Genomic DNA, 26,666 nt, shown 5'->3' on the forward strand with positions numbered 1-26,666 from the left:
AGGTAATTTGTGCAGATGGAGCTTTTTTAAGTCATCTATCATAGCCATTCAACAAGCATTTATTAAGCTCCTACTGAGTAACAGAAAGGAAAGTTTCAGTGTCAGGATTACAGATACAGAAGTGAGATGGTGGTTAGTGGCTGGGAGCGCTGAGGAAAAGTTTTATGTAGAAGGCAGTGCTAAAGATGAGTTTTGAAGAAAATGGGAAATTCTAAGAGGCTGAGGTAAGGAAGAGGTATATTTCAGTATGAGGGACAGGTGGTCCCCCATGTAAAGGCACTGGGAGATAGAATCTCACACGTGAGAAACAAAACCATTTGTCTGGACCACAAAGTGGGAGAAAGGGAGTAATAATACATAATAAGGTTACAAAGGTAGGTTGGGGGGCAGCTTGTAAAGGTCCTTAAATGCCATAGAGAGGAATTTATATTTTATTTTGCAGGTAATAGGAAGTAGAATGATTCAGAGAATGATGTGGTCAAACCTTTGCTTTAGGAACATCACTCTGATAGCACTTACTGTATGTATTGCAGGCAAAATGCTGGGTGTTAGGTATAAAAACGAAGACAACTCTAGTCCTCAGGGAGCTCCCATTCTGCTAAAGGGAGACAATATGCTCATGGATCAGAAAGTACGAAATATGTATGAAATGATAGTTGGGGTAGGGAGGTGATGAATACTGTGGAAAAACAGAACTAGAACCTTATTTATCTAAGAGGAAATGCTTGAACCGAGTCTCAAAGGATCCCATGAGGTGGGGGTAAGCAGGGAGGGACAGTCTGCAAAAACCTCAGAGTTAGAAAATGGAATGTCAAGTTTGGGGAACAACAATGAAGCCAGTTTGTCCAGGACATCTACTGTATGAAAAAAGATAGCATCCAAGTGGGCCAGGCAAGGCAGGCCAAAGGGGAAAGGGCTTTGAGGTGGGAGAAGGTCTTTCCTCAGGGTTCTTACTTGGCAGCTCTGGTCTTTCCTCCCTATCCTGAGTAACTTTAAGATCAGTCATGAACTCGGAGTGCACTTGAATTAGGTTGCCTGTGTTTAATCATCTTTATTTTAATCATACCTCCTCGGAGTTAGGATTTTCCAAATCTGACATGCAGATTCATCCGAGCTCCATCTTTTTGAAAGACAATCCCAGATTAACTGAAAGAAAGATGGTTGTGGTGTCAGCATATCACCTCCTGTCTATTTAGCTGCAGTGATAGCTGACTTAAATTAGTACCCTTCCCAAATTGTACTTAGTGCTATGGAAATAGCTCAGGGAGAAACTGACTGGGAGAAGATTGAGAAGGAAGCCAGGAGATGCTGAGGCAACCATGGGTCTTTGGTTCTTCTCGCAGTAGGAAAAAGGAAGGGTGGGGAACCTGTGACCTCGAGGCTACATGGTCCTTAAGTGCCACCCTTTGACTGAATCCAAACTTCACTGAACAAATGGAAAAAATCTTCCATCCCCAGCCCTGCTCCCTGCCTGGTTACCTGTGTTGTATAGTGATGGCAGTGAAGAGGAAGTAGGACACAGTGGAAATAACTCTGGCTCTGGAGCCTGAGGGACCCTGGTTCAAATCCTCCCTCTGATGCTTTCGAAGTCTCTAGGCCTGTTTCCTCATCTGTAAAAAGAAGAGCTTGAAGCAGACCACTTTTAAGATCCCCCCCTACTTCTAATGAGGCAGCTAGGTGATACCATAGTGCACAGAGTGCTTGGCCTAGAGTCAGGAAGAATCTTCTTCCTGAGTTCAAATCTAACTTCAGATACTTAGTAGCTTTGTGACCTTGGGCAAGTCACTTAACCCTTTTTGCCACAGTTTGCTCATCTGCCAAATGAGCTGGAGAAGGAAATGGCAAATCACTCTAGTATCTTTGCCAAGAAAATCCCAGATGGGGTCATGGAGCGTTGAACACAACTGAACATGTGGCTCTGCATCTGTGATCCTAAGAAAGTCCTATGTTGATGACCTCACTTCCTCCTGACAGTGTCATGCTCTGGCTTTTCTTCCTAGTCCTCTTTTTTTATGTATATAAGGGTGATGGAACACTGCATCCCAATTTTTTTTTTCAGCTAGTAGATTTCGAAGGTGGGATTTGAAGTCTGGGCTTCCTGACTCTGATCACACTTAGCCTTCTCTCCACTCGCCTATGTGACCTCCATTTGCTAATGACTAAATGATTCCTTAGGGGACAAGAGTACCTCTGACCTCCACCTCTTCCTTCGTGGGTAAAACTGAAACCTCTAAGAATGTTTGGGAGCCCCACTTAAGAGTTTATCCCAAAATACTGAATCTAATTGGTAGATTTCTAGTGAGTGGTTAACTTTAATTTCTTCCATAGAATTCTGTTGAGTTTGCCTGTTCCTCCATATTTGATGATCTCTGCTGCCATGATCTCATCCTCATCTCCTCACTCTTACTCTCTCTGATACATCTCCGTCTCTCTGATACATCCTTTTCTGTTTCCTTACATACACCTTATTTTAGTTCCCCCTCACTTCTTGACTAGAGTATTGCAGTAACTTTCTAATTAGTTAGTCCCTCCCCAATACAATCCATTGGCCACTTGGCTGCCAAAGGGATTTTCTTTTTTTTTTTTTTTTTGGAAGGCAGTTGGGGTTAAGTGACTTGCCCAAGGTCACACAGCTAGTTTTTGTGTTAAGTGTCTGAGGCTGCATTTGAACTCAGGTCCTCCTGACTCCAGGGCCAGTGCTCTATTCACTGTACCACCTAGCTGCCCCCAAAGGAATTTTCTGAAAGTGGGGATCTAACAGTGTCCTCCCCCTACTCCATAAATTCCTGTGGCTCCCTATTATGTCGAGTCCCAAATAGAAGGCTTCTCCATTGTATTTGAAGCTCTTTAGAGCCTGACCCCGTCCTATCTCTCCAGTTGTCTTATACTTGGCTTCTTTCTGTGTTCTCTCTGGCCTGTTTGCTGTTCCTCACATATGACACTTCATTTCCTACCTCCATGCTTTTGAACTGCTGACCCCAGGGCCTGAAATCTTCTCCCTCCTCTTCTCCATGTCTTGGAACCCCCTAGCTTCCTTTGGGGCTCAGCTCAAATAACACCTTTTGCAGGAGGCTTCTCCTAGGTTCCCAGGCTGGTAGAATCTTCCCCTCTGAGGTTACCTCTCTTCTTCTGCTCTTGATATAAGGTGTGTATATGTGTATATATAAATGTGTGCATATTATATATACACACATACCTGTTTATTCCTATGTTACCTTCCCCATCAGAATGTAAATTCTTGGAGAGAAGAAATTATTTTTGCCTTTCTTTGTATCTCCAGAACTTGACATAGTCTCTGGTATATTGTTGTTGCTGCTGTTTAGTCATTTTCAGTCACGTCCAACTCTTTATGACCCCATTTTGGGTTTTCTTGACAAAGATACTAGAGTGATTTGCCATTTCCTTCTCCAGCTCATTTGATAGATGAGAAAACTGAGGCAGTCAGGGATACGTGACTTGCCCAGGGTCGCACAACTTAGTATTTGAGGCCATATTTGAATTCAGGTCTGTCTGAGCCCAGTACTCCATCCAATGAACTACTTAGCTGCCTGGTATAGAGTAAAAATTAATAGATTCTTGTTGACAGATTGACATGAGGAAAGATATAGCACACTCTCATTCTGTTCATCCTTGAATATTTATGAATGACAGGGTGGACAGCTGGATGGAATGTTTATGCTTCATAAACCTGACCAGCTGGTGAAGGTGGGGTAGATGGGTTTTCTGGAATTTCTTTTTCCATTCCAGAATTTCTTCAGTGTTCTTATTTTTCTCTTGGATATGGGTCATGAGTAGGCCCAAGAGAGCAGCTGTTTCAGAATGATGCTGGTAAATTCTAGGACTGATCTGGAGTTTGGATCTATAGTGTTAGGTCCTAGATACGAAGTAGAGAGCAGCTGTTTCAGAACATTGCTGGTAAATTCTAGGGCTGACGTGGAGTTTGGATCTATAGTATCAGGCCTTAGATGCTGTCAGTCGTCAACATATGAGAGAGAAAGGGAGTAATGAAGATAGAAAGAAGGACAGAAAAGAGAGAGAGAGAGATGAGAAAGAGAGAGAGAGAGAAAAAAAAGGGAGAGGGTTTATTAAGCACTTAATATGTTCAAACAGTTTTGCTGAGTGCTGGGGGTACAAATTCAAATCCGAAGTCAGTTTTTGCTCTCAAGGAGCCTATATTCTTAGTAATGAGTTCAGGCTTTTGGGCCAAGTGTTGACATTTCTCTGACTTCTAGGTGTCACTTGGTTCTCCAGTAATCTGCATCCCATCTCTCATGAACACCATTTGTTGTGTCACCATTGTCTTGAAATATTAGGTCAACTCTATCAAGTGGTTATTGACATACTTTGCTTTTTTTTTGGAGGGGGAAGGTAGGGCAATTGGGGTTAAGTGATTTGCCCAAGGTCACACAGCTAGTTTTTTGTGTTAAGTGTCTGAGGCTGGATTTGAACTCAGGTCCTCCTGACTCCAAGGCTGGTGTTCTATTCACTTCGCCACCTAGCTGCCCCTATTGACATACTTTGACTAATTGGGAACCTCTATACATCTGAAGCAGGTTGAATGATACATATCTTTTGGCATCAGTGACCACCCATCTCTTCTTTTCCCCCATTCTGTCCATTGCTTTCTCAGACAAAGAGTTCAGTGTTCGACTAGAGACAGACAGACGGCTGTACACAGTTGGTGAGCCAGTCGAGTTTCGCTGCATCCTTGAGGCTCAGAACGTTCCCGACCGCTACTTTGCCGTCTCCTGGGCTTTCAACAGCTCCCTCATTGCCAGCCTAGGGCCCAATGCCGTGCCTGTACTTAACAGTGAATTTGCTCAGCGTGAAAGCCGGGGTCAGCTCAAGGTGTCCAAAGAGAGTGACAGTGTCTTTGTCCTGAAGATCTACCACCTCCGTCAGGAGGACAGCGGTAAATACAACTGCAGGGTGACGGAACGAGAGAAAACGGTGACTGGCGAATTCATTGACAAGGAAAGCAAGCGCCCCAAGAACATACCCATCATTGTTCTTCCTCTCAGTAAGTAGAGAATTGTACTTCTCCCTTCCCCCTCCCCACTCTTTCCCATTGTTTTCTGGTTTGCCAAATGGTATCCTCGCTTAAGGGAAACTGGAGGGTGACAGATGGGAGTGGGTGGCACTCAGCCTCGGTAACCACTCTACTGGGGAAAAACAAAATACTTAACCTCCCTTCCTTCTACAGCTTTTCTCTTTCAGTACTCACTGTACCTCTTTAGGTAGGCAGGACTTGAGAGAAGGAGGGACTTGAGACCTACCAAGCCCGGAGTTGTACAAGGACAGACTCAGGCTGCAGCATCTATTCCCAAGATCATAGATTTAGAGCTGAAAAGAACCTTATAGCTATCAAATACTCCATTCTGCAGACGAGGAAACTGAGGCACAAAAATATTAAACGAATTATCCAGTATCACACAACTGCTAAATGTTTGAGAGTCTCCTGAGTCCAAATCTAACTCCCTACGTGTTACACTATATTATCTCTCATGGACAACTACAGCATTCCCAAGGTATAGAGAGAGAACCTGGGTTCTAGGAAAACTATTTGCCTACCCTGAGGCAACTGAGCCCCAGAGAAGTGGGTGAACCATGAGTCTGTCTTAGAATTTTAACTTTTTGTGGAAGGATTTTAAGTCTTAGCTAAAAATATCATTTAGAAGGATCAAGGTCAAGACTTCATAGAACTCAGAAGCTGGCATTTGCCTAAATCTCCTTCCTGTGTTAAATTTCTTGTATAAAAATCAAAGAATGAAACAGACCCTTCATCCTGGAGTTAAAGAATCAGAAAACTTTGTTTTCCATACTCAGGAAAGGTCATTTAGTTGAGCCCCCTGTCTCCAGGCAAGGCACACAGCTATCTGACTTGAAGCACTTATGGTTTTTATCTGTTTCCCTTTAGTTCTGTGTTTCATAGAAATTAGACATTTCAATGGATGTTGATCTTTCCTAAACTAGCTCTAACTTAGCTTCTTTAGTCTTTTCTCACATGGATGTCGATCTTTCCTAAACTAGCTCTAACCTAGCTTCTTTATTCTTTTCTCACATGGATGTCGATCTTTTCTAAACTAGCTCTAACCTACCTTCTTTAGTCTTTTCTCATATTCTCTTCATATTTTAGCCTTATTGTTTTCATTGCTCTTTTCTTCCTTAATCATCTCCAATTCTTTATTATTCTCTTTAAAATATGAAGACTAGAACCAGGCATGGGGTAAAGATAGGGGTCTTCTGATCCTTTTTCCTCTTATATACCAGGATAATTTTCTCTCTTGTCCTTGTTTAAAAAGCATCCAATTGAATTCTTTTTTCTTCTTCTTCTTCCTTGGACTCCCTCTTCTGCTAACTTCCACTTCTTCCCCTTCCCCTGTCTTGCTAATTCTCTATCATTCTGTGCTGGCTTTATCTAAGGACTTGATCTGGCTTTTCATCCACAAACTAATTACTTGTTGTTTGATAAAGATCAAATGGATAGCCACCATACTCCGTATCTTCTTTTACCCTAAGAAATTTTCCCCGATCTCTTTTAAGAACTTGTTTGATGATCTGTGGCCTGCTATATTGCTTTTCCAGCAGATATCTGGGTAGTTAAAGTCCCCCAGCACCATCAGATGCTGCCCCAAGGCCACTTGGGTAAGTCTACCAGAGAACAAAAATGACCACAACAATTATGGTGATGATGATTATGCCTTGAATTCTAATGGTGCTTTTCTTTGAAAGAGCCCAGATTGCCTTTTTTTTCTTTACAGGTTTTTGCTTTAAAAAAAATTCTCTAGACTAAGTTAGGGGACGGTGTTCCATTTTCTATGAATGGAGAAGCCAAAGTACAGAAAAGTGAGGCATTAGCCAACATTGTTCACTTAATAATACTAAGATTGTGTGCTTCCATCACCCAATCTAGGGCTTTTCCCAATAACTTCTACTGCATTATCGACTCTTGCCTTGAAGATCCGTCTTAACTCTCTATGATATTATTCTAGTTTTTTCCCCTTTTAACTTCACCTAGATAGTGTTTAATCACAGGTTTCTTCTTTTCCCAAGCCTGGAAGCATGAATAGACAATCTTGATGGACAAGGCAAGCACTGACCCCCAGTTGGCATTGCTCATGTTTCCCAAGCTACCTTATTTTGTTTAGCCCAATATTGTGATTCTTGATGTTGTAGTAAATCTACTGTATGTATATGTACATATATACACATATTTATATATAGATACATTACAAATACATATATTTATATGCATGTACTTATAAATATATGTATTGTGTATACATGTACACATACATGTACACATACACGTACACATACACATATATTAACTATTAACCTGGAAGCAATTTTTTCATCTAAGGTGGATTTCCTGCCTTGGTTCTGGAGTTATTACCTTTTGTCCATTGTTTTGGCTAATTAGCAACGGACATGGATCTGAAGCCCAGGGAGAGTACCCAAGAGTCCTAAGAGTCCTTTTGTTATGACTTGTGATTCTGCAAAGTCTAACTGTTGTATGAAGGACCCTTCTGGGTTTTATAAAGGACCCAACATTCCCTGTTGTTGAATGTCCAGTACTTCATCCCTAGCATTATCCTAAGAAGTCCCAAATAGGCCACAGTCACACTCATGGTAGCAAAAGCTAATGAATCGACTTCCTGAAAGTAGCTACTAAAGGGGTATTGTGAAATAGTGGAAAGAATGCTAGATTTGGTGTCAAAGGACCTGGGCTTGAATACTGACTGGGCTACCATATTGTTTAACCTCAATGGGTCTCAGTTTCCTCATCTATAAAATGAAGGAATTGGATGAAATGAGGTCTAACTTCTAGCTCCAAATCTGTGATCCCTCGTTTCTTCTGACCTTCTAGTGACAGGGAAGATAGAGAAGATGCATGATTCTATCATGTCTGTGCTTCCTAATTTGGAATTTGATTAAGCTGATTGGTTCAAAAAATCTTTTACATCTAATTTCATCTGATTTTTCATTAAAATTCTTTCTTCTGTGTGCTAGAAACAGTTGTGGCTGCTGTACTTTGCCCTAACAAATGCATTTTCTATTCTAAACTGTTAAGATCTCTTTATTCATATGTTTACAGTACAGTAGATTGGAACACTTTTGGTATGTGCCCAGGTGTTTTAGGAAAAAATACCACCAACAAAACAAACAGAACCAAAGCTGTAAGAAAAGTGAAAGGAATAAAGAGTCCCTGGGAATACAACACCACACATTTATGAAGTGCCTGTTAAGGGTTCAGTGCACTGTCCTAGGCACTAGGCTACATAGTCTTCCTTCAGTGCTTCAAACCTTGTAAGCTCCTTGAAGGCTAGACACTTTTTCATTGTGATGCTCATTGCCCTGAATATAGTTTGTACTTTAATAATTATTTGTTGAATTGGATTTGGCGGATGGTATTGCCATTCAAAACTCCTCCTCCAATGGTATCAAATAGAATGTTCTAGAAAAATTGACAGTCATTGAGTTGGAGGTGGATGGATGGGTGGGTGGGTAGGTGGGTGGTGAAGCAGCCCAGTCAGTGAATTCTCATTGTTTAATAGTTCAAAGAGTAGTCCCAGACCCCATGTAAACAATGTCTGGACCATCAATTGCTCTGAATTATCTGTATGGTTGCCCTCCTCTGTTTTTGTAGGTTTTTAAGAAATAACTGTGTGTTAAGAAAAGTCCTGCAGGGATTTTCCCACCTTTTTTCTTCTTTCTAACTGTACCTAGAATGAGCAGGAAAAGGCAAGGTATTGATGTACAGCTTGTCTTTTGTTTGACTGATGCACAGGACTGAGAAAGGGGAATCAGAGGGGTTGGGTAGAATAAAGAAAATGTCAGTTTCTCAAAAGCCATTTTCAATAGGAGTTTCAGTTTTTAAAAATATTAAGTACTGTGAGAAAAAAAAAAACCCTTTCATTTCAGTTGTATGGGTAAGCAGAGGATGGGCCCTGAAGTTAAGGTCAGGCTGTTCTCATCATGTTCCACACAATCATTCCGTCTTGAAAACTAGCATCTCTGCATAAAGGGATTCATGTCTCAGGTAGGGGGTTGGACTGAATGACCTTGAAGTTCATTCCCAACTCTAGTTTTGTGATTCTAAAGCAAAGAACAAACACTGGATCTAATGGCTTCATTATCAAAGGTCAGAAATAAACAAGGTACCAATAATAAAGTATTTTGGTTTGTTGTTACTACTATGGAATAATAGCTAATACTTTATATAGTACTTGAAGGTTTGCAAAGCCCTTTACATATGTTTGTTGCCTTTACATTGGCCCTCACAGCAACTTTGTGAGGTATCACCCCCATTTCACAGATAAGGAAACTGAAGAGAGGGTTAGTGACTTGCCCAGGGTCACACAGTTGCCAAGTGTCTGATACAAGATTTGAACTCAGATCTTCCCAACTCTGAGTTCAGTGCACTAATCCACAACACCCCCAGCTACCTATGAGTTAAAAATGACAATAGCAACAAAGTCAATAGAAATATTCCATGTTCTTTTACTGCCTCCTTGATGCTAGAAATGTCTTTTACTATCATGGAGAGGGGGTCCATAGATACATAATGCTACCTCCCTTTTACTCTCTCCTTCTCCTCAGAGAGCAGCATCTCAGTGGAAGTAACCAGCAATGCCAGCACCATCTTGGAGGGAGAGAATCTTCACTTTTATTGTAGTGTTCGAACAGCAGACAGAGCCCAGGGCCGCTTCTCGGTCATCTGGCAGTTGTTGGACAGACGAAATCGGAGAAATAACATCATGTGGCTAGACAGAGATGGCACAGTGCAGCCTGGTTCTTCCTATTGGGAACGCAGCAGCTTTGGAGGCATCCAGATGGAACAGGTGCAGCCCAATTCATTTACCTTGGGCATCTTTAACAGCAGAAAGGAGGACGAAGGCCAGTACGAATGCCATGTGACCGAATGGGTGCGGGCAGTGGATGGTGAATGGCAGATCGTTGGAGAGCGGAGGGCTAGCACACCTGTCTCCATTACTGCTCTGGGTAAGCATGGAGCTCTTACTTCACAGGGAGAGTGGTTCAAGCAGGTATTAACAATCCAAGAAACTACCCTCTGACTTTGACATTGAGTATCAACAGGGACTCTTTACTGCCCTTTCTTCTCTGTGTGTTCTCACCCCCTGCTTTTTAGCTGTGGATTCCACACATTTTCCAGCTCATTTCTTTGTTTTTATTGAAATGCATTGCAAGACTGCTACCTAAAAAATCAATTTCCTTATTAGTATAAAATAAATACCCTGAGATTTGTGAATGCCCAAGAATATTAGATTTAGTTCTCATGTGGTAGTTAAGAAGGCAGTCCTGTAACATTTATCTGTCCAATACAGTCAGCATATTGGATTTTAGAAGACTGACCTGCTCTGCCAGTAAATAGGCCTGCCAGTTCTTGGGCTGATGGATGCCCGATTTTGAAATCATTGGCCTCAAGCAAATCTGTGCTCTGTTTCCTGAGTTAGAACCACACCCAGTCCGAGAGGTTGTTCTGGGTAAGCCCTCTGATAGAATTTTCTGTAGGTCAAGTAGTGTCTTTGCTTCCTTTCTCCCAAGATAAGCATGAAATTGACTTTCTGAGCATTTAATCTGAAAGCTTGACCTGTTTTCTGGCATAATCACACAGCCCAGATTTCTGCCACAGAAACTTCTAGTGATTAAGATGCTTGATCTGCTCAAATGCCGAAAATGGGCTTTAGGCTAAGGCAGGTCTAGGAAAGATAATATAATGACTGTCCCTTTTGTCTGATGGTGGCAAGTTTCTTCATGCCATGTGTAGTGAGGAAGGTAGAAGTGGCATAAGTTTGTCAGGACTGGTCGTTCTGTTATCTTGGCTTGTTTGTTACCCAACTGTTTGCCCACGACTGATCAAGGAGGACCCAGAGCCACTGAGCTTCCAAAACACTTTTGAGCAAGGATCTCTGGGACTTTGTTCTTTATGCTGATTAACTCTTACCCCCGAGTCATCCCCCCCCCCCTCTCCAAAAGTAGTCATCCTTAAGGAAATGATCTCCTCTCCCAAGACAGCTCTTAGGGAAAGATGGGGGTGAGGAATGCCAGTGGTTGAAAGCCTTACCTCCTTATTTAAAGACAAATATTTTTATATCTATAAATCCAGCAGGTCATTTGTGTTTGGGTACCTTCTTCCCCTGTAGGAACATGAAGGTAGTCTAGAGGATCAAAGAGATAATGGATGAGGAAAGTGCTTTGAAAAGTAAAAAGCCCTAATAAATGTAAGATGGCGTGATCTAATTAGGTCAACTCAATTTCAATGAATGCTGTGTTCTCTAATCCTACTGAGTGCCTGTGAGAAGTACCAGAGGCAGCTAGAGATGCGGGAGAATTTTCCATGGCATATTATTACATTTCTCACACACCAAAGCCCTACTTTCAGCTTGTGATGTTGCTGGAGTACCAGTTTTTTCCTAAGGATATGGGAATTCAAGATAGAGAATTACAATTTCTGACCTTCATTTGTCTAATGGGGGATCTTTAGCAAATGCCTGTACAAACATACCCTTGCACTCATCTCATTTCTGAGTGTCTTCATTAACAACGGAAGGTCACTGCCACCTATGATTTTCATTCCACTAACCTGAAAATAACAATCATGAGGAATGGTAATGAGAAATCTTGAATTTTCAAGAAGATACCAACTTGCATTGGCAAAGGGGAATTTCCTCCTCCGCAGCAGGATCTAGGTGGGCACAGTGGACTCAGTCATTACCCAGAAGCCCCAATATGAATCTTTGCACTCATTGGTGTAGGTATGTGAACACTTGAGTGCACCAAGCCCAAGAGGTGTTGGGTTACACCATTTAGAAGAACCTCATGTGTTCTGCATTCCATCACAAGCTGGCACTTCTCTTTGCCCAGAGTGGAGATATAAAAGTGTTTTTGCTATTTTTTTCTCATAAAGTTCCTTTGTATGTTGCTTCCTCTGTTCCCACCTGGTTTTATAAGATACTTGTATCTTTTGCTTACAATAGAAATAGCTTAGGGGAAGCTAGGTGGAGTTGGGGGGACCTGAGTTCAAATGTAACCTCAGACACTTACTGGCTGTGTGACCCTGGGCAAGTCACTTGACCCTGATTGCCTCCACAAAAAATAGCAACAACAATAATAATAGATAGTGTGATATAGTGAAGAGAAGGCTGCTTCAAAGCCAGGAAAATCTCAGTTTGGTTCCAGCCCCTGCCATATTTTGGTTTTGTGACCCTAGGCATGAACTTAATCTCCCAGTGCCCTGGCAACATTATAAGGCTGAAGTTGCCGAGAAGATAGTCAGCTAGCATTGTAAAGCACCTACTATGTAGCAGGAACTGTGCTAAGGGGGAAAAACAGTCTCTTCTCTAGGAGTTCATAGTCTCATGGGAGAGACAACATGCAAACAATCATGTACAAACAAGACAGAGAAAAGGTAAATTAAGGGTAGTCTCAGAAGGAATGTCAAGCAGCTAGGTGGTTCAGTGGATAGAGTGCTGGGCCTGAAGTCAAACCTGAGTTCACAATCCTCCCCCAAGAAACTCACTAGCTGAACCTGTGCCTGCCTCAGTTTCCTCAAATATAAAATGATGGTCATAATAGTACCGACCTCCCTGGGCTGTTGTGAGGATCAAAAGAAATCAGATTTGTAAAGTGCTCAGCCCAGTACTGGTGCATAGTAGGCACTTAATAAATGTGTGTCCCTTTCTTTTTCCCCAAACATAACTCAGTAGTCCTTAAATGACAGCTATCCAGTCAATCTATCATCAGGTCCCTTTCTAGTTGTAAGGAACTATAACAGTTTATTCTCCATTTAAGAACCCCAAATTACCTCCATACCTTGCTAGAATTTTAGTGAAGTACAATAAAGCTTCCTTACCCAGAAGTACCCAGCACCAGTGGAATCATAGGAATACTTCCTATCCCTAACCCTATATACAAGGCTCCTTATTCCTGGTTTGTATAACTTATAGATTCATTGGATCATACGGTATATTAAAGACCATGTTTTTGTTAGCAGTTTGCATAAAGATTTATTATTGAGTAACATCTTGTTGAAGGACCAGGACTCATCGTGGAGGGGTGGGGAACCTTCTGTGGGACTGTGTCTTGCCAAGTCAGCAAGCATTTATTAAGCACTTACTGTATGCCAAGCCCTGTACCAAGGACTAGAAATACAAAGAAAGGAAAGAACTTAACCCTGGAAATAGACTAAGTTTGCAGATTGTAGCTGGAACTAGTTTCATGGGTCAAGTTATGTTTAGCTCATATAGGATGGATCATTGTACTCTTAAAGTCCAGTCATCAGTATGTATGTATGGACTTTGCCAGCCTGGTATAAATAGCAGTCATTTCTCTTCTTGTATTCCTTTCAAAGCCATCCCCCCAACCCTGCAAAATAGGTAGTGTTAGTTAGTAGGTAGTCTTACCTACTATATATATATATTTATAAAATGAGCCTCAGGTAAAGTGACTGACCCATGGTGGCAAAGCTAGTAAGTGTCAGAACCCGGGTTTGAAACTCAATCTTTGGGCTCCTTTGCACTGTACCACCCTGCTTTTGTGGAGTCAGAAGGATCTGAGTTCAAATCTGGTCTTAGATACTTACTAGCTATGTGACCCTGGGCAAGTCACTTAACCCTGATTATCTGCACAAACAACAGTAATAATAATGGTGAAAATAATAATGATAATAATAGAGATATTAGTGAAGATATAGTGAAGAGAAGGCTGTCCTCAAAGCCAGGAAATCTACAGTGCAGTAGTGGAGAGCAGCTAAAGATACCCCAATATTATCACCCTAATGAATCATGGCATCAGGGTTTAGGAGAATACTAATTCAATCAGGAGTGCTGCCTGAATAGCTAACGTCTGTAAGGCTCATGAAACACTATTGTAATAAGATTCAAATGGCAGGACAACTGGCCAATAAAGGCCCATTGCAGGGTGTATGCCAGTCTGCTCTGCCTGGTGCCAGCCCATGTGGTGGATGTTTGGGGAGCACACTGCCAGAAAAGCCGAATGATGGTCCCTGCCCGCTACTGCAGAACACTTGGAGACATTCCTTGTCCATTTCCCATTGACTTATTGTGTGATGATGGAAAGTCCTTTTACTGGCTACTGAGCCACATTGAATGTTTTTCCTTCTTGCTGGCCATGTGCTGTAAAGATGAATCTCTGAGCTCTTGAGGCCCTAGCCTTTTCCCTTGGAAGCACCTCTGCGAGCTCGAAGGTGGAGAGCTAGGCCCCTCCATTCCATGCCATCATCTGCTCAGTAGTCGCAGATTGTCCAAGCATTCACCCTGTGTGAACTGGGGGGACTGGGCCTTACTAGCCAGTCCTTCTCTTCCCCCCAATATTTACATACCATAGTATCTACTTTACATTTGCAGGAGAGATCCACTTCTACAATATCCAGTCAGTTTGTCTGCTAATGCCTTAAGTCTTCCTAGAGAAAGTCGAAAAGGGCAAAGGGAGAGAACCAGAATGGAGTTAAGCTAGTCAGAGGGAGAGAGAGACTCCCTTCTGTCTGTGTCCTTTGTCTTTTCCTTCCTGCAATTAAAAGAGAGATTCATAAGAACAAAAGACTCTCATTGTCTCCCCTGGAGAGCTGTTGTTTCCCAGGATCCATTCTAAAGTTTGTTTGGAATCTCCTACTGTTTGATGCTATCTTGTTTTCTAGGTTTCATAAGTCTTTGTGATGAGAATGTCAATGGCCTAGCCAACTTGGAACTCCCCATCATCATTAAAATGCTTAAGCTAAACACCTAATAGTGGGCCTTCTAGAATAGAGGCCACACTGAGAGGGCTGTCCATAAACCCTGGTCTCTAGGACGTTAAGACTCATAGAATCTCCAAGCTAGACAGGACCATAGGCTTCATCTAATCCCAATTATCCTGGCCATTTCAATAGCACTCTTGACAGACCTAGCTTGACACCATAACAGTCATTGGCACTAAGAAGTCATAACATTATATAGGAAATGAGGAGCCAAAAACCTTAATTATTCTTCTCCAGTTCTAACCAGGAGACCCAGGGAAGTCTCCTATGATACAGGGAAAAAGAGCCCTGAGCTGGAGTCAGAGGAACTGCAAATCTCACTTCTGATGGATGATTCCTGACTTTGGGCAAGAGATAAACTCCCTGGGCTTTAATTCCTCATCTATAAAAGGAGAGTGTTGGACTAGATGACCACTGAAGTCCTTTTTTAGTTCTACAAGCCTACAGACTTCCTACCCAAGTGAAACAGTTTCCATAGAGTCTAAAATCCTTGTTCTTTCTTTTTTTCTTCTCTCTCTAGAGACGGGTTTTGCTGTCACGGCCATCTCTCGCACCCCTGGCGTGACCTACAGTGAATCATTTGACTTACAGTGCATCATCAAACCCCATTACCCATCTTGGGTCCCAGTGTCAGTGACCTGGAGGTTCCAGCCTGTGGGCACTATTGAGTTCCACAACCTGGTGACCTTTACCCGGGATGGTGGGGTTCAATGGGGAGATAGATCCTCTAGCTTCCGAACTCGTACTGCCATCGAGAAGGCAGAGTCCAGCAACAACGTACGTCTGAGCATCAGTCGGGCCAGTGACACCGAGGCTGGCAAATACCAGTGTGTGGCTGAGCTTTGGAGAAAAAACCATAATAGCACCTGGACCCGCCTGGCAGAGAGAACATCTAACCTGTTGGAGATAAGAGTTCTACAGCCAGGTAATAAGAGCCATTTACCTTTATTACAGTGTCTCAGTCTATAAACATAGACACAATGGACTCCAATGACCTCCTCTTCCATAAAACTCTCAACAGAGCCCTTTCTGGCCCAAGAAATAGAAATTTGTGGAAAGAGTATAGATGGTGGCCTTAAAAGCAGATTTCATCTCTCCACCCTACTATTAGTGTGATCTTGGGCAAGTCACTGAGACCTGGGCCTTTTTGCCCCTTCATCTGTAAAATGATGGATGGGAGCAGAGGTGTCAAAATTAAATAGAAACAGGAGCCACCAAATCATAAGCATCCCTTTGGGGACTACATACTGGCTTAGAAAACCACTTGTGAACATTATCTGCACTCTCTTGGATTTTCATTTATCTTGATGAATATTTCCCAATTACACTTTACACTTTAATACGATTCCCAATGCAGCACTGCCTGTTTGGCAATGCTGGTCTGAATGACCTCTCAAGTCCCTTCCAGATCTAGCTACAAGATCCCACAGTTCTAAAATTCTTGGCACATCCATCTCTGGCCCATTGAAACATTGATTTGTACTTGGACAATGTGACTTGTATTTCATGGATGTTGATGATTACTCAAGAATTATACATATAGTTGAATCAGTCAATTTCAGTTAATGGGGAAGTGTAGAAAATGAAGGTGTCCTCTACATTGACTCATTACTTGCCCTCTGAGACCTTTGGTGTTACCAAGGTAGTTCTTAGGCAGCTAACACAAATCACAGCCCAAGTGACTTGAATGTGGTTTGAATTCATTTTGTGATTTTTTTTTCCTTTCTAATTTAGACTATGACTTAATTACTGGGGGAATTCCCAGTATAAAAATTCCCCCTGCCAAGACAGAACTTATGACTCACCTAGAACTGAGAGCTGGGGTCAGCAGCCCATGACCCAAAGGCCAAATCAAGTCCACCTTGTGTCCCAAGAGCCAAGAATGGTCTTTACATTTTTAAAGTAAAATTTTATTTAAAAAATGTAAAGAGCGTCATTCTAGGTCTCATGGGATAAAGTGTCAGGCCTTGGAGATAGGGACTGTCATATATTGTTCAACCCCATTCCTAGCACCTATCACTAAGCATGTAGCAGGTACTCATACATAACAGACGATTGATTTAGACAGGTTGGAGGAAAGATGGGATATGTTGTTTCTGTAAAGAAATTTTTTGAGTCTATATAATATTATATGTCTGTGTGTGTAGAGAGAGACAGAAGGAGAGAGAAAAAGAGAGAGGAAGAGAGAAAGGGAGACGGAGAGAGAGAGAGGGAGACACAGAGAGAGTGCCTTCTTTATGATAATCTTTTCTGATTATAGGTTGAGTATCTTACTAAGTAGACCAGAAATATCTTAATAGAATCATAGAGTGTTAGATGCCATTAGAGTTCTTGGAGGAAATCTGGTCCAGTGTCTTCATTTTACAAATGAGAAAACAGAGGCCCAGACAGAAGCACGTTGCCTACAGTCACATAGCTAGTTAGTACTAGCTAATGGTAACTCACATTTATTTAGCACCTACTGTGTGCCAGGCACTCTGCTAAGTGCTTTACAAATTAGATTCTCACAACAACCCCGAGAGGGGAGTGCTATTATTATCCCCATTTTGCCATTGAAGAAACAGAGGCAGACAGAGCTTCCCCAAGGTCACCCAGCTATCAAGTATCTGAGGTGGGATTTGAACTCATCTTCCTGTTTCCAGACCCAGCACTCTATTCACAGAGCCACCTAACTTCATCTGAGAATCAAACCCAGGTCTTCTGGCTCTCATATCCTGTAACTTTTTCCTTTGTGAATATAAGAAAGATTCTGGAAATGATTCTTTAAATATTACTTTAAATCTTTTATTTTTATATCACCTCCATTTCCAAATCTCTCTCTCCCCTATTCCATATCCAGGGAGCCATTCCTTGTAACAAAAGAAAGAAGAAAGAGGGATGAGGGCAGAGCAGCAGCATTAATACGTGAACTCAGTACAACAGTCTTTGTGCACGTTCCCCTCCCCCAAACTCTTATTTCTACAAACGAATTTTCTTAAGTCTCCTTTGGGGCCATGCCTGGTTATTGTAAATGTACAGTATTCTGTTGCAGGGGGAAGGAGGACTGTTATCCTCCTTTTTGATTGCATGGTTGTAATCATTGTGTATGTTATTTTTCCTGGTTCTGCTAACATCACATCTACACATACCAGACTTCACTGAATTCTTTATATCCATTCCTTCTTGAAACAATAATTCTCTTACTTTGTTGTGTACCACAGTTCATTTAGGGGCAGCTAGATGGAGCCATAATGCATAGAGCACTGGGCCTGGAGTCAGATTCATCTTCCTGAGTTCACACCCAGCCTCAGACACTTAACAGATGTGTCACCCTGGGCAAGTTACTTAACCTTGTTTGCCTTAGTTTCCTCATCTGTAAAATAAGCTGGAGAAGAAAATGGAAAACCATTCCAGGATCTCTCCCAAGAAAACTCCAAAAGGGGTTGTGAAGAGTCAGATACAACTAAAAACAACAACAACAGCTTGTTTAGTCATATCCCAACTGATGGGCATCTTCCTTTGTTTTCAGTTCTTGGCTACCACAACAAATGCTGCTGTGAATATTTTGGTGTGTATGTCAGTCATTCTGCTAGCAAACACTTATTAAATACACTGTGCTAAATGCTAGAGAATCAAAGACAGACCAAAAAAAAAACTAAACTAAAAACGAAAAGCAGTCCCTCCTCTCAAGGAGTTCACAGATGAATGGGGGAGACAACATGCAAACAACTGTGAAAAGACAAAAAATACATACCGGATGAATTGGAGATGATCTCAGAGGGAAGGCACTAGATTAAGGAGGACTGGGAAAAGCTCCTTATAGAGGAGGGAGGACTTTAGCTGGGACCTGAAGGAAGCCAGGAGGTGGAGATGAGAAGGGAAAGCATCCTAACGCATGGGGGACAGCCAATGAAATTGGTCAGACTTGGGGATCAGCAAGAACTTCAATGTCACTGGATTATAGAATCGGTGGCAGTGGAGTAAAGTGTGAGAAAACTGGCAAGGTAGGAAGGGGCCAGGTTATAAAGGGTTTTAAAGAGTGAAACAAAAAGATCCTAGAGGTAATAAGGGAGCTGTTAGAGTTTATTGAATGAGGAAGGATGGGAAGATCCGTCACTTGAAGATCAATTTGACAGTGGTATACAAATTGGAGTGGGGAGAGATTTGAGACATAGGGACATACTAGAAAGCTTTGTAGTAGTTTAGAGAGGAGGTGAAGAGGGATCGCACCAGGGTTTCATTGTAGGGTCGGAAAAGAGAAGGGGGTAGGGTGTGATATTTCCAAGGCAGAGTTGACAGGACTTGCTAGCTGATTGGACAGGTGGTGGTGAGAGAGAGTGAGAAGTTGACGATGACATCTAGATTTTAAACCTGGCTGTTTAGGAAGATGATGGTATCTCAACAGTAATTGAGGTTAGGAAGAGTACATAAAGGACATTTATTTCTTTCTGGCTTCGGCCTCTTAATGGCAGAGTCTCTGAATTAGAGAGTAAGAACATGTTAGTAACTTTGTTTTTAGCATAATTCCAAACTGATTCTGGAAGTTGCTTTTTAAAAATGAATATTTTTAAAATGAAAGAATTAGACATTTTTAAATGAAAATAAAGAAATTTTAAAGTATTCCTTATGTCAACTCATTTTGGTAGTGGAATGGCAGTGAGTATTGGTTTTAGTGAAGTAATCAGGGGGCAAAGGAGGTAGGAGGAGGGGGAAGGAGGGAGGGAGAGAGAGAGAGAGAGAGAGAGAGAGAGAGAGAGAGAGAGAGAGAGAGAGAGAGAGAGAGAGAGGGGGAGGAAGGAGAGAGAGGGAGAAAGAAGGAGAGAGACAGACAGACAGACAGACAGAGAGAGAGAGAGAGAGAGAGAGAGAGAATGAGAGAGAGAGAGAGAGAATGAGAGAATGAGAATGGCCACTAGGGTAGAAAGTCAGTTAAGTTACTAAGTCAGTAAAATGTTCCCTCCTTTGAGGACAGGGACTGTGGTGACTTTTTAGTCATTGCATCTAGTGTTTGGTAGGTATGTGATCTTTGCTGAATTAAATTAAAACGGATGGGAGAGTTAGGAACCTGAGTTGCCTTCTGTGGCCTTGGGCAAATCAGTTTTTGTGTTTGAGCCCTTACTGTAAAATGAGGGTGATTGTGTAGCAGTATTTATTTAGGTAATATGAAAAATTAGTGCATGTGTGTTGTGTTTTAGGCATATCCATAAGGGTGTAGGATTATGGCTAGCAGGAGTTGTTAGGGGCTTGGGGAGCGGCATTATTACTAGGGACTGTCAGACACTGGGGAGGATGTATCCCATTAAGTGTGGTTGTTTCCACTTTATTAAATATTTATGCATGTAGCACTTAATATATTCAAGGTGTTTCATATTCACTTTCCCTATTATTCCTCATACCCATCCTATGTGGAAACTGGTGTCCTCATCTTACACCAGAGTAGGGAGGGGGGTGAAGAGGAAGAAGGAGACTGTGATTTCCCCCAAGATCACACATTTGCATGTACTCTTTCTGGTTTGTCTGTGTTTTCATTTTCAAAATAGTTTGCTTTCCATTTTGTGTACTTGAGGTATCAGAAGAGAACAGCCTAGTCATACTGCTTGGGGTTTGTTTTCATTTGGTTGGTTGTTGTTTGGGGGTGGGGGAAAGGAGGAGATGGGGAAACGAGTAGGGGATGGGAACTTTTTGACATTATATGTTTTTCAAACTGCTCTCTATTTTTATGCCAGTGATTATCTCCCCTCTGTGTTCTCTGGTAATGAGTCCTAAGCTGTGATCTGTGGAACTCTGAGTTCCATAGAAGCATCTTGGTGCTCTTTGATAGAAGGTTTGTTAATGATGCATGTGGTAAACTGATGCCTGCTCTACCCTAAGGTGTCTTTGATCATTGGGAGCTTGACGTGTTTTGTTTTGCTTTGTTTTTAACTCATCCACTTTTCTTTCTCTTAGTGTAGGAGTAATTGCCTGCCTCCTCCATCTTTCATAGTGCCTTGCTAATCCTTGATATCTATGTACTTTTTGGAGTGTTTCTGATTGGGTGATTGTTTGATTGCTGCCCTAGCTTAATCTCTCCTCTACTCCTTGGCCATCTTCTGACTTCCAGAATTAAACAGAATCCTGAAGGATGGATTGTTGTCTGACTTACCCTGTTCCTTGAAGAGTCAGGGGCTACTATGAAGTGATTTAACCTGAAGAGGTTGCCTGGCTTGCTTACGCATTTGTGTCACCAGAGTGTGACTCTGCCATATAGAGGGATATTTGATGTGGCATGAACTTGGGGTGACTGTCATTTGGCTTATTGCTGTTCTTTACTGCTTATTGCTCATAGATTTGTAGCTGGAAATTATTTTACAGTCCTCCTAGTCTGACACCCTTATTTTACAGCTGATGGACTCCTAGAGGTGACTTGCCCAGGGTCACACAAGGAGGAAGTAGGTGATTCAAACCCAGGTCCTCTGATTCCAAATCTAGCACTTTTCAGTTGCTCTCAGATGCACCGACTGCTCAGGCTTTAAATCTACTTCTGCTGACTCTCCTTTTTGCTTGAGTCCTCAAAATTAAATTAGGAATTGGAGTGTTGAGTCAGATGGAAGTTAAGTATGTCTGAATCGGGGAGGAGGGTCAGGGTAATAATATACCAGCTTCTAATCGTTTCCCGTGTTAAAGTGTTGGATCCTTTGTTACCAGCCGGCAGAGGAGACCCAAGAAATTCCTTAGAGGCAAGCACAGGGCCAGTTAGTCCTTGCCAGTGGATGGAGCCCAGCTTGACTCCCACTCTTCAGTCAGTTATGGTTGAGCCCCTAGGGGAAACTCCATAAAAACTTTTTTTTTTTTTTAAGTCAGGTTGACATGTTTTGATTCCTAATCATTTTTTACTCTTTTAATTTTAGAGACTCAATATCCCTCTGATTTGGACCAACACAAAAGGCACTCTACCACTGTGTCTCTCCAAACACAGAAGCAATAAGAGAAATGTCAGCACTCATTTTCCAAATGTTTACGACCAGATCTTGGTCTGGCTATTAAATATTGCACATTAAAATTGACAGAGCAATAAACAAGCTTATACTTGGACAGCCTCCGGTGGTAGAAAGCTATCCTGTCAGTAGTTGCCTTGCTCCTGGGACTTTGCTGATGGGCAGTCGGGATGAATATTTAATACTCTGTGGATGTTGCCAAACCAGTTTTCTTCTGTTCCTTAATGCTGATCTGGCTGTTTGGGGGGCTTTTCCTCTGATTTTTATTCAAGAACACGTGATCTGTTGACTCCTTTGTCACTGCTGGATAAATTGACTAACCAGTCACCAAGTAGGTGCTTCCCCACAATCTGGTACTCACTCCTTTTAGCCCCGGCTTCTTCTGGGCCAGGAACTTTCCCCCTCCCCATGGGTCTCTTCCCTCTATTCCAAATGGTTTGGCCTTCTTTTCTGCCCAGGCAGAGAGAGCTCCCTGCCTTCTGCCTTGGATTCAGATGTCGGGTTTAGTGAATAGATTGGAGTCAGGAAGATCTGGGTTTGAATTCTGACTTAGACACTTCAACCTGAGTTCAAATCCAACTTAATATTCATTATCTGTGACTCTGGGTGAGTTATTTAACCTGGCTCCCTTATTTATAAAATGAGGGTAATAGCTTCTACTTCAATTGATTGTTGTTGTTACTGCTGTTCACTCATTTCAGTCGTGTCCAACTCTCGTGATCCCATCAGGAGTTTTCTTGGCAAGATACTGGAGGGGTTTGCCATTTCCTTCTCCCTCTCATTTTACAGATGAGGAAACTGAGACAAGCAGGGTTAAGTGACTTGTCCAGGGTCACACAGCTAGTAAGTGTCTGGGACTAGATTTGACCTCAGGTCTTCCTGACTCCTGGCGTGGGTCTCTATCCACTGCACCACCTAGCTGTCCTCAGTTGACTATAGTGTACATCAGATGAGATAATGTAGTACAAACCTCTTGGCCAACATTAAGATGCTTTACATATGTAAATGTCAAGTGGTGTCATCATCATCATCAGTGGCCTGGGGCATCTGAACAACCTTACTCACCATTGAAGCTGCTGCTAGTGTTAGTCAGAGCTTTATGTGGAGGCAGGTGAGGCAAGGCTAGTGCTATGATCTATGGGACTTCTTATAATTCCTCCAGCAAATGCTTCTGAGTAAGCGTTCCTGGTCTATGGAAGAGGGTCATTGAGAAATTGGCGCATATGCAAAGGAGTAACCAAGATAGTGATAGAACTTGGATGACATCATAGAATTGGGGGGGGGGGTTTCAATTAAATATCCACTTTCTCCCCCCTACCAGTGGTATTCCTTCCCTTTCCCTCCCCCTCCCATCAATAGGAAGAAAAAGGGGAGGAAAGCCCTTTTCACAAATAGACACAAGTATCTTTTGCTCAACATAGACATATAGACAGTCAAGCAAAATAAATCCCCACATTGGCCATGTCCAATACCTGGATGCTCCAGTTCGAACCCTGAGTCCATGGCCTCTCTTTTAGGAAGTATATAGCACAGTTTATCACAGATCCTTTGGAATTGCAGTTGGCCATTGCATTGATCAGGACTCTTTAGCCGTCCAAAGTTATCTGTCTTTCAAGTGCTGTTGTCACATTGTCTCCTGGCTCCAATCACTTCGCTCAACATCAGTTCATACAGATTGTCCCAGGTTTCTCTGAAACCATCCCCATCACCGTTGTTATGGCCCAGTAGCATTCCATCCCACTCAGAAACCCAGCTTGTTCAAGCCATTGCACGTCATAAAGTTGTTTGAAGAAACTGGAATGGTTTAGCTTGGGGATCCTGGTATTTGGAAGGGACTCTAGAGGGTCCAAATCCGAATGGGAAAACTGAGACAGTGAAATTAAATACCAAAGGGCACACACAGGTATGAAGTCACTTGTTATTCATCTTCTCCAAATCCATCCCTCTTTTGATTTCACCAAGCTACTATGAAGAGCTGTCAAATGTAGCAGGACTTGGTTTTACTTGGTGTGGTTCCAGAGGACAGAACTAGGGATGGGGGGGGGTGAGGTGGAGTGGGGTCATCAGGGAGGGGAGGGAAGAGTAGAAGTTAAGGCAGGAAGCTCAACATCAAAGAATTACCCAGGATTTAGAGCTGTCTGGCAGTTTATTTGGTTACCTTGTGAAATAAGGTGATCCCTTTCACTAAAAGTCTTCCAGAAGAGACTAGATGGTGACCTGGAATGAGCCTGGAATATAGAAATACTCTTGCTTCCACTAAAGGGTTGGACTGCATGAATTCTAAAGTTCCATTTAGCTCAGAGATTCTTTTTTTTTTTTAAACAATTGGGGTTAAGTAACTTACTCAAGGTTACACGGCCAGTTATTTTTCTGGGTGTGGTGCTAAGTGTCTGAGCCTAGATTCAATCCCCCAGGTCATCCCGACACTGGAGCTGGTGCTCTTACTCGCTGAGCCACCTGGCCGCCCCTAGCTCAGATTCTATGATTATACAGTATAGATACCTACTACAGGCAGGGTGCCATGGGGGCAGGAGGTGGAGAAGAGAACATAAGATAATATGTAAGTGTTCTAAAAGAGATACAAAGAAAGAGCCACGGGAATTCAGAAGATAAACTTGTGCTGAAATAATCAGACAAATAAATGATGTAATTACCCAAGAAATATACTATAAAAAAGATGAAGTGGTTATATGTCAGTAACCAATGAGAAATCTTACTGACGTCTTGGAGACATCAAGAAAAGTCGTGTGGTGTCTGCACAGTGTTAGGTAGACCCCCTGTGAAGAACTCATGGAGAACATGGGGCAGCTGGGTGGTGTAGTGGACTTAACAGTAGGCCTGGAGTCAGGAAGACCTGACATGGAGTCTAGCCTCTGATACTTAGTGGCTGGTGACCCTGTGTAATTCACTTAGCCTCCCTGTGCCTTAGTGCCTTCCTCCAGAAAACTGGGATAATAGTAGCGTCTATCTCCCAGCACTGTTGTGAGGGTCAAGTGAGATAATATTTGTAAAACACTTAGTCAGTGCCTGGCACACAGTAGGCACTATATAAATGCTAGTCATCATCAGAGATAAGCATTGTAGGGGGCAGGCAGGGTTTCTCTCTACCTCGATGCAGAGAATACTAACACCAGGAAAGTTGGAATATTTGAGATCAGGCGAGGGAGGCTTCATGAAAGAGCAAAGGATTTGGAATCAGAAGTACTGGGTTCAGATCCTGAGTCTTTCAACTTCCTTTGTGACCTTAAGCAAGGCATTTAATCTCACCATGCTGTAATTTTCCTATCAGTAAAATAAGAAGGTTGAATAAGACACCTTGTAAGGTCCCTTCCTCTTGAAATCTTTAGATCTTCTGCTCCTGTTTGCTCTGAGTTCTCTTTCTGTCTCCCATAGACTTGTTGTGTCTTCTAAGACTGAGGCCTCAGCTTTTTTCTGTCAGTATTTACTTCCTTACTTGGTATCTGGTCAGCACGCACATAATTCTGCAACCCATATATGTAACTACAGTAGACTGTGGTTGTCAAAAATGTTAAGATAGCAACCTCAGCAACAAACAAACATGGCAATTTTTTAAAATGCCTGTTGCATGCAGGGCACTGGGGGAATTCAGATTTTGCCTCTTGTAGGAGTTTACAGTCTGTGAGAGAGATAAGACGAACACAGATAACTATGAAATACAGTTTTAAGATTGTGCATTGGAATTACAAAATAAATGCCCTTTGCCTGGCAACTTGGGGTGCTGGATAGAAAGCTGTTCTGAGAATCAGGAAGGCCTTGCTTTGAATCATGCCTCAGATTCTAACTCAGTCTTTGACCAAATCATTTAATGATGCTGAGCCTTAGCTTCCTTCTTTGTAAAATGGCAGTATGTGTTTATTGACTTGTGGAGTGGGGTTGTTGGACCTTAACCATTTGAGGGGGAGGGGCTCAGCCTCTTTTAGCCTCCATTTCCTTATATATAAAAAGACTACTGATTTCAGATTTTTGGAAGGAGCAGTGTACAGATTGTTTAATGGAGGATGAGTTGAGGCCTAAGGGGACAAGAAATTATTGGTGTAGTAGCCAAGGAAGACTTTTTGGAGGAAGGGACATTTGAGTTGAATTCTAAAGACTTCAAGGTTGTTCATTGAGGCAGTTAGGATTCTCCCCAGATGTGAAGAATAGTGTAGACAAAAGCATACAATTAAGAGTGTAGTGTCTAACCTGGCACTTGTGTCCCAGGAGCCAGTAGAGTGCCTGGAGGGGAGTTCTAGGAGAATCTGGAAGAGATTGGATTTAATCTGGAATTAGGGCCCTAGCTTAATCAGGGGCTCATTTTGGAAATTCTCCAGTAGAACAAATAGGCAGGGGACGACTTAAAAGTAAAACAGAGTGCATTGCCTTCCGTCACTGAACACGATGATGCTACCATGAAAGTGATGGCGCCTGGCCTCTGGGATTTCTGGTTTCATAGAGCCTAAGAGTGAGACAATCATTTAACAAGTAGGTATTAAATTGTACTCTGTGCCAAACAGTGTGTTAGGCCCTGGGGGGGAGGGGGGGGGGGGGAGAGAGAGAGAGAGAAGAAGAAGAAGAAGGAGGAGGATGACGAGGGGGAAGTGGGAAAGGAAGGAAAAAAAAAAGGAGGGAGGGAGGGAGAAGGAAGGAAAGAAGGAAAAGAAAATTTCTTACTCCCAATGAGTTTACATTCTAATGAAAGAGACAAGACACATAATATACAACATAAAGATAAAAATGAATTACTAAGGCATTTTGAAGGGAGGGCACTAGCATTTTTGACTAGGAAAGCTTTCATGCCAAATGAAGCAGAGGGAAGGAGGGAAGACATTCTAGGAATGGGAGACAGCCAATGCAGTCATAGAGATGGGATAGAGTATCATGTGTAAGGAACAGAATAAAGGTCATTTTGACTGGGTCATAGAGTTCTGGAGGGT

The 26,666-nt window shown here is 42.2% G+C and overlaps 1 protein-coding gene across 4 annotated transcripts in view; it reads left to right on the forward strand.

Moving 5' to 3' along the window:
• Positions 1–26,666, forward strand: part of IGSF3 (immunoglobulin superfamily member 3) — a 138,423-nt gene that overhangs the window by 87,162 nt on the left and 24,595 nt on the right. For 2 of the 4 annotated variants that reach the window (XM_069090254.1, XM_069090250.1), the window contains 4 exons: positions 4,631–5,020; positions 6,586–6,645; positions 9,604–10,005; positions 15,300–15,704. In XM_069090254.1, the coding sequence (XP_068946355.1) occupies positions 4,631–5,020; positions 6,586–6,645; positions 9,604–10,005; positions 15,300–15,704 (1,257 nt within the window). The remainder of the gene's footprint in view (positions 1–4,630; positions 5,021–6,585; positions 6,646–9,603; positions 10,006–15,299; positions 15,705–26,666) is intronic. The other 2 variants (XM_069090251.1, XM_069090253.1) reach the window with 2 other exon arrangements.

The sequence above is a fragment of the Petaurus breviceps genome, unplaced genomic scaffold, assembly GCF_028583685.1.
Source record: "Petaurus breviceps papuanus isolate PSGF00001 unplaced genomic scaffold, PetGlider_PUasm1.0 186, whole genome shotgun sequence".
In the NCBI taxonomy this organism is placed as follows: Eukaryota; Metazoa; Chordata; class Mammalia; order Diprotodontia; family Petauridae; genus Petaurus; species Petaurus breviceps.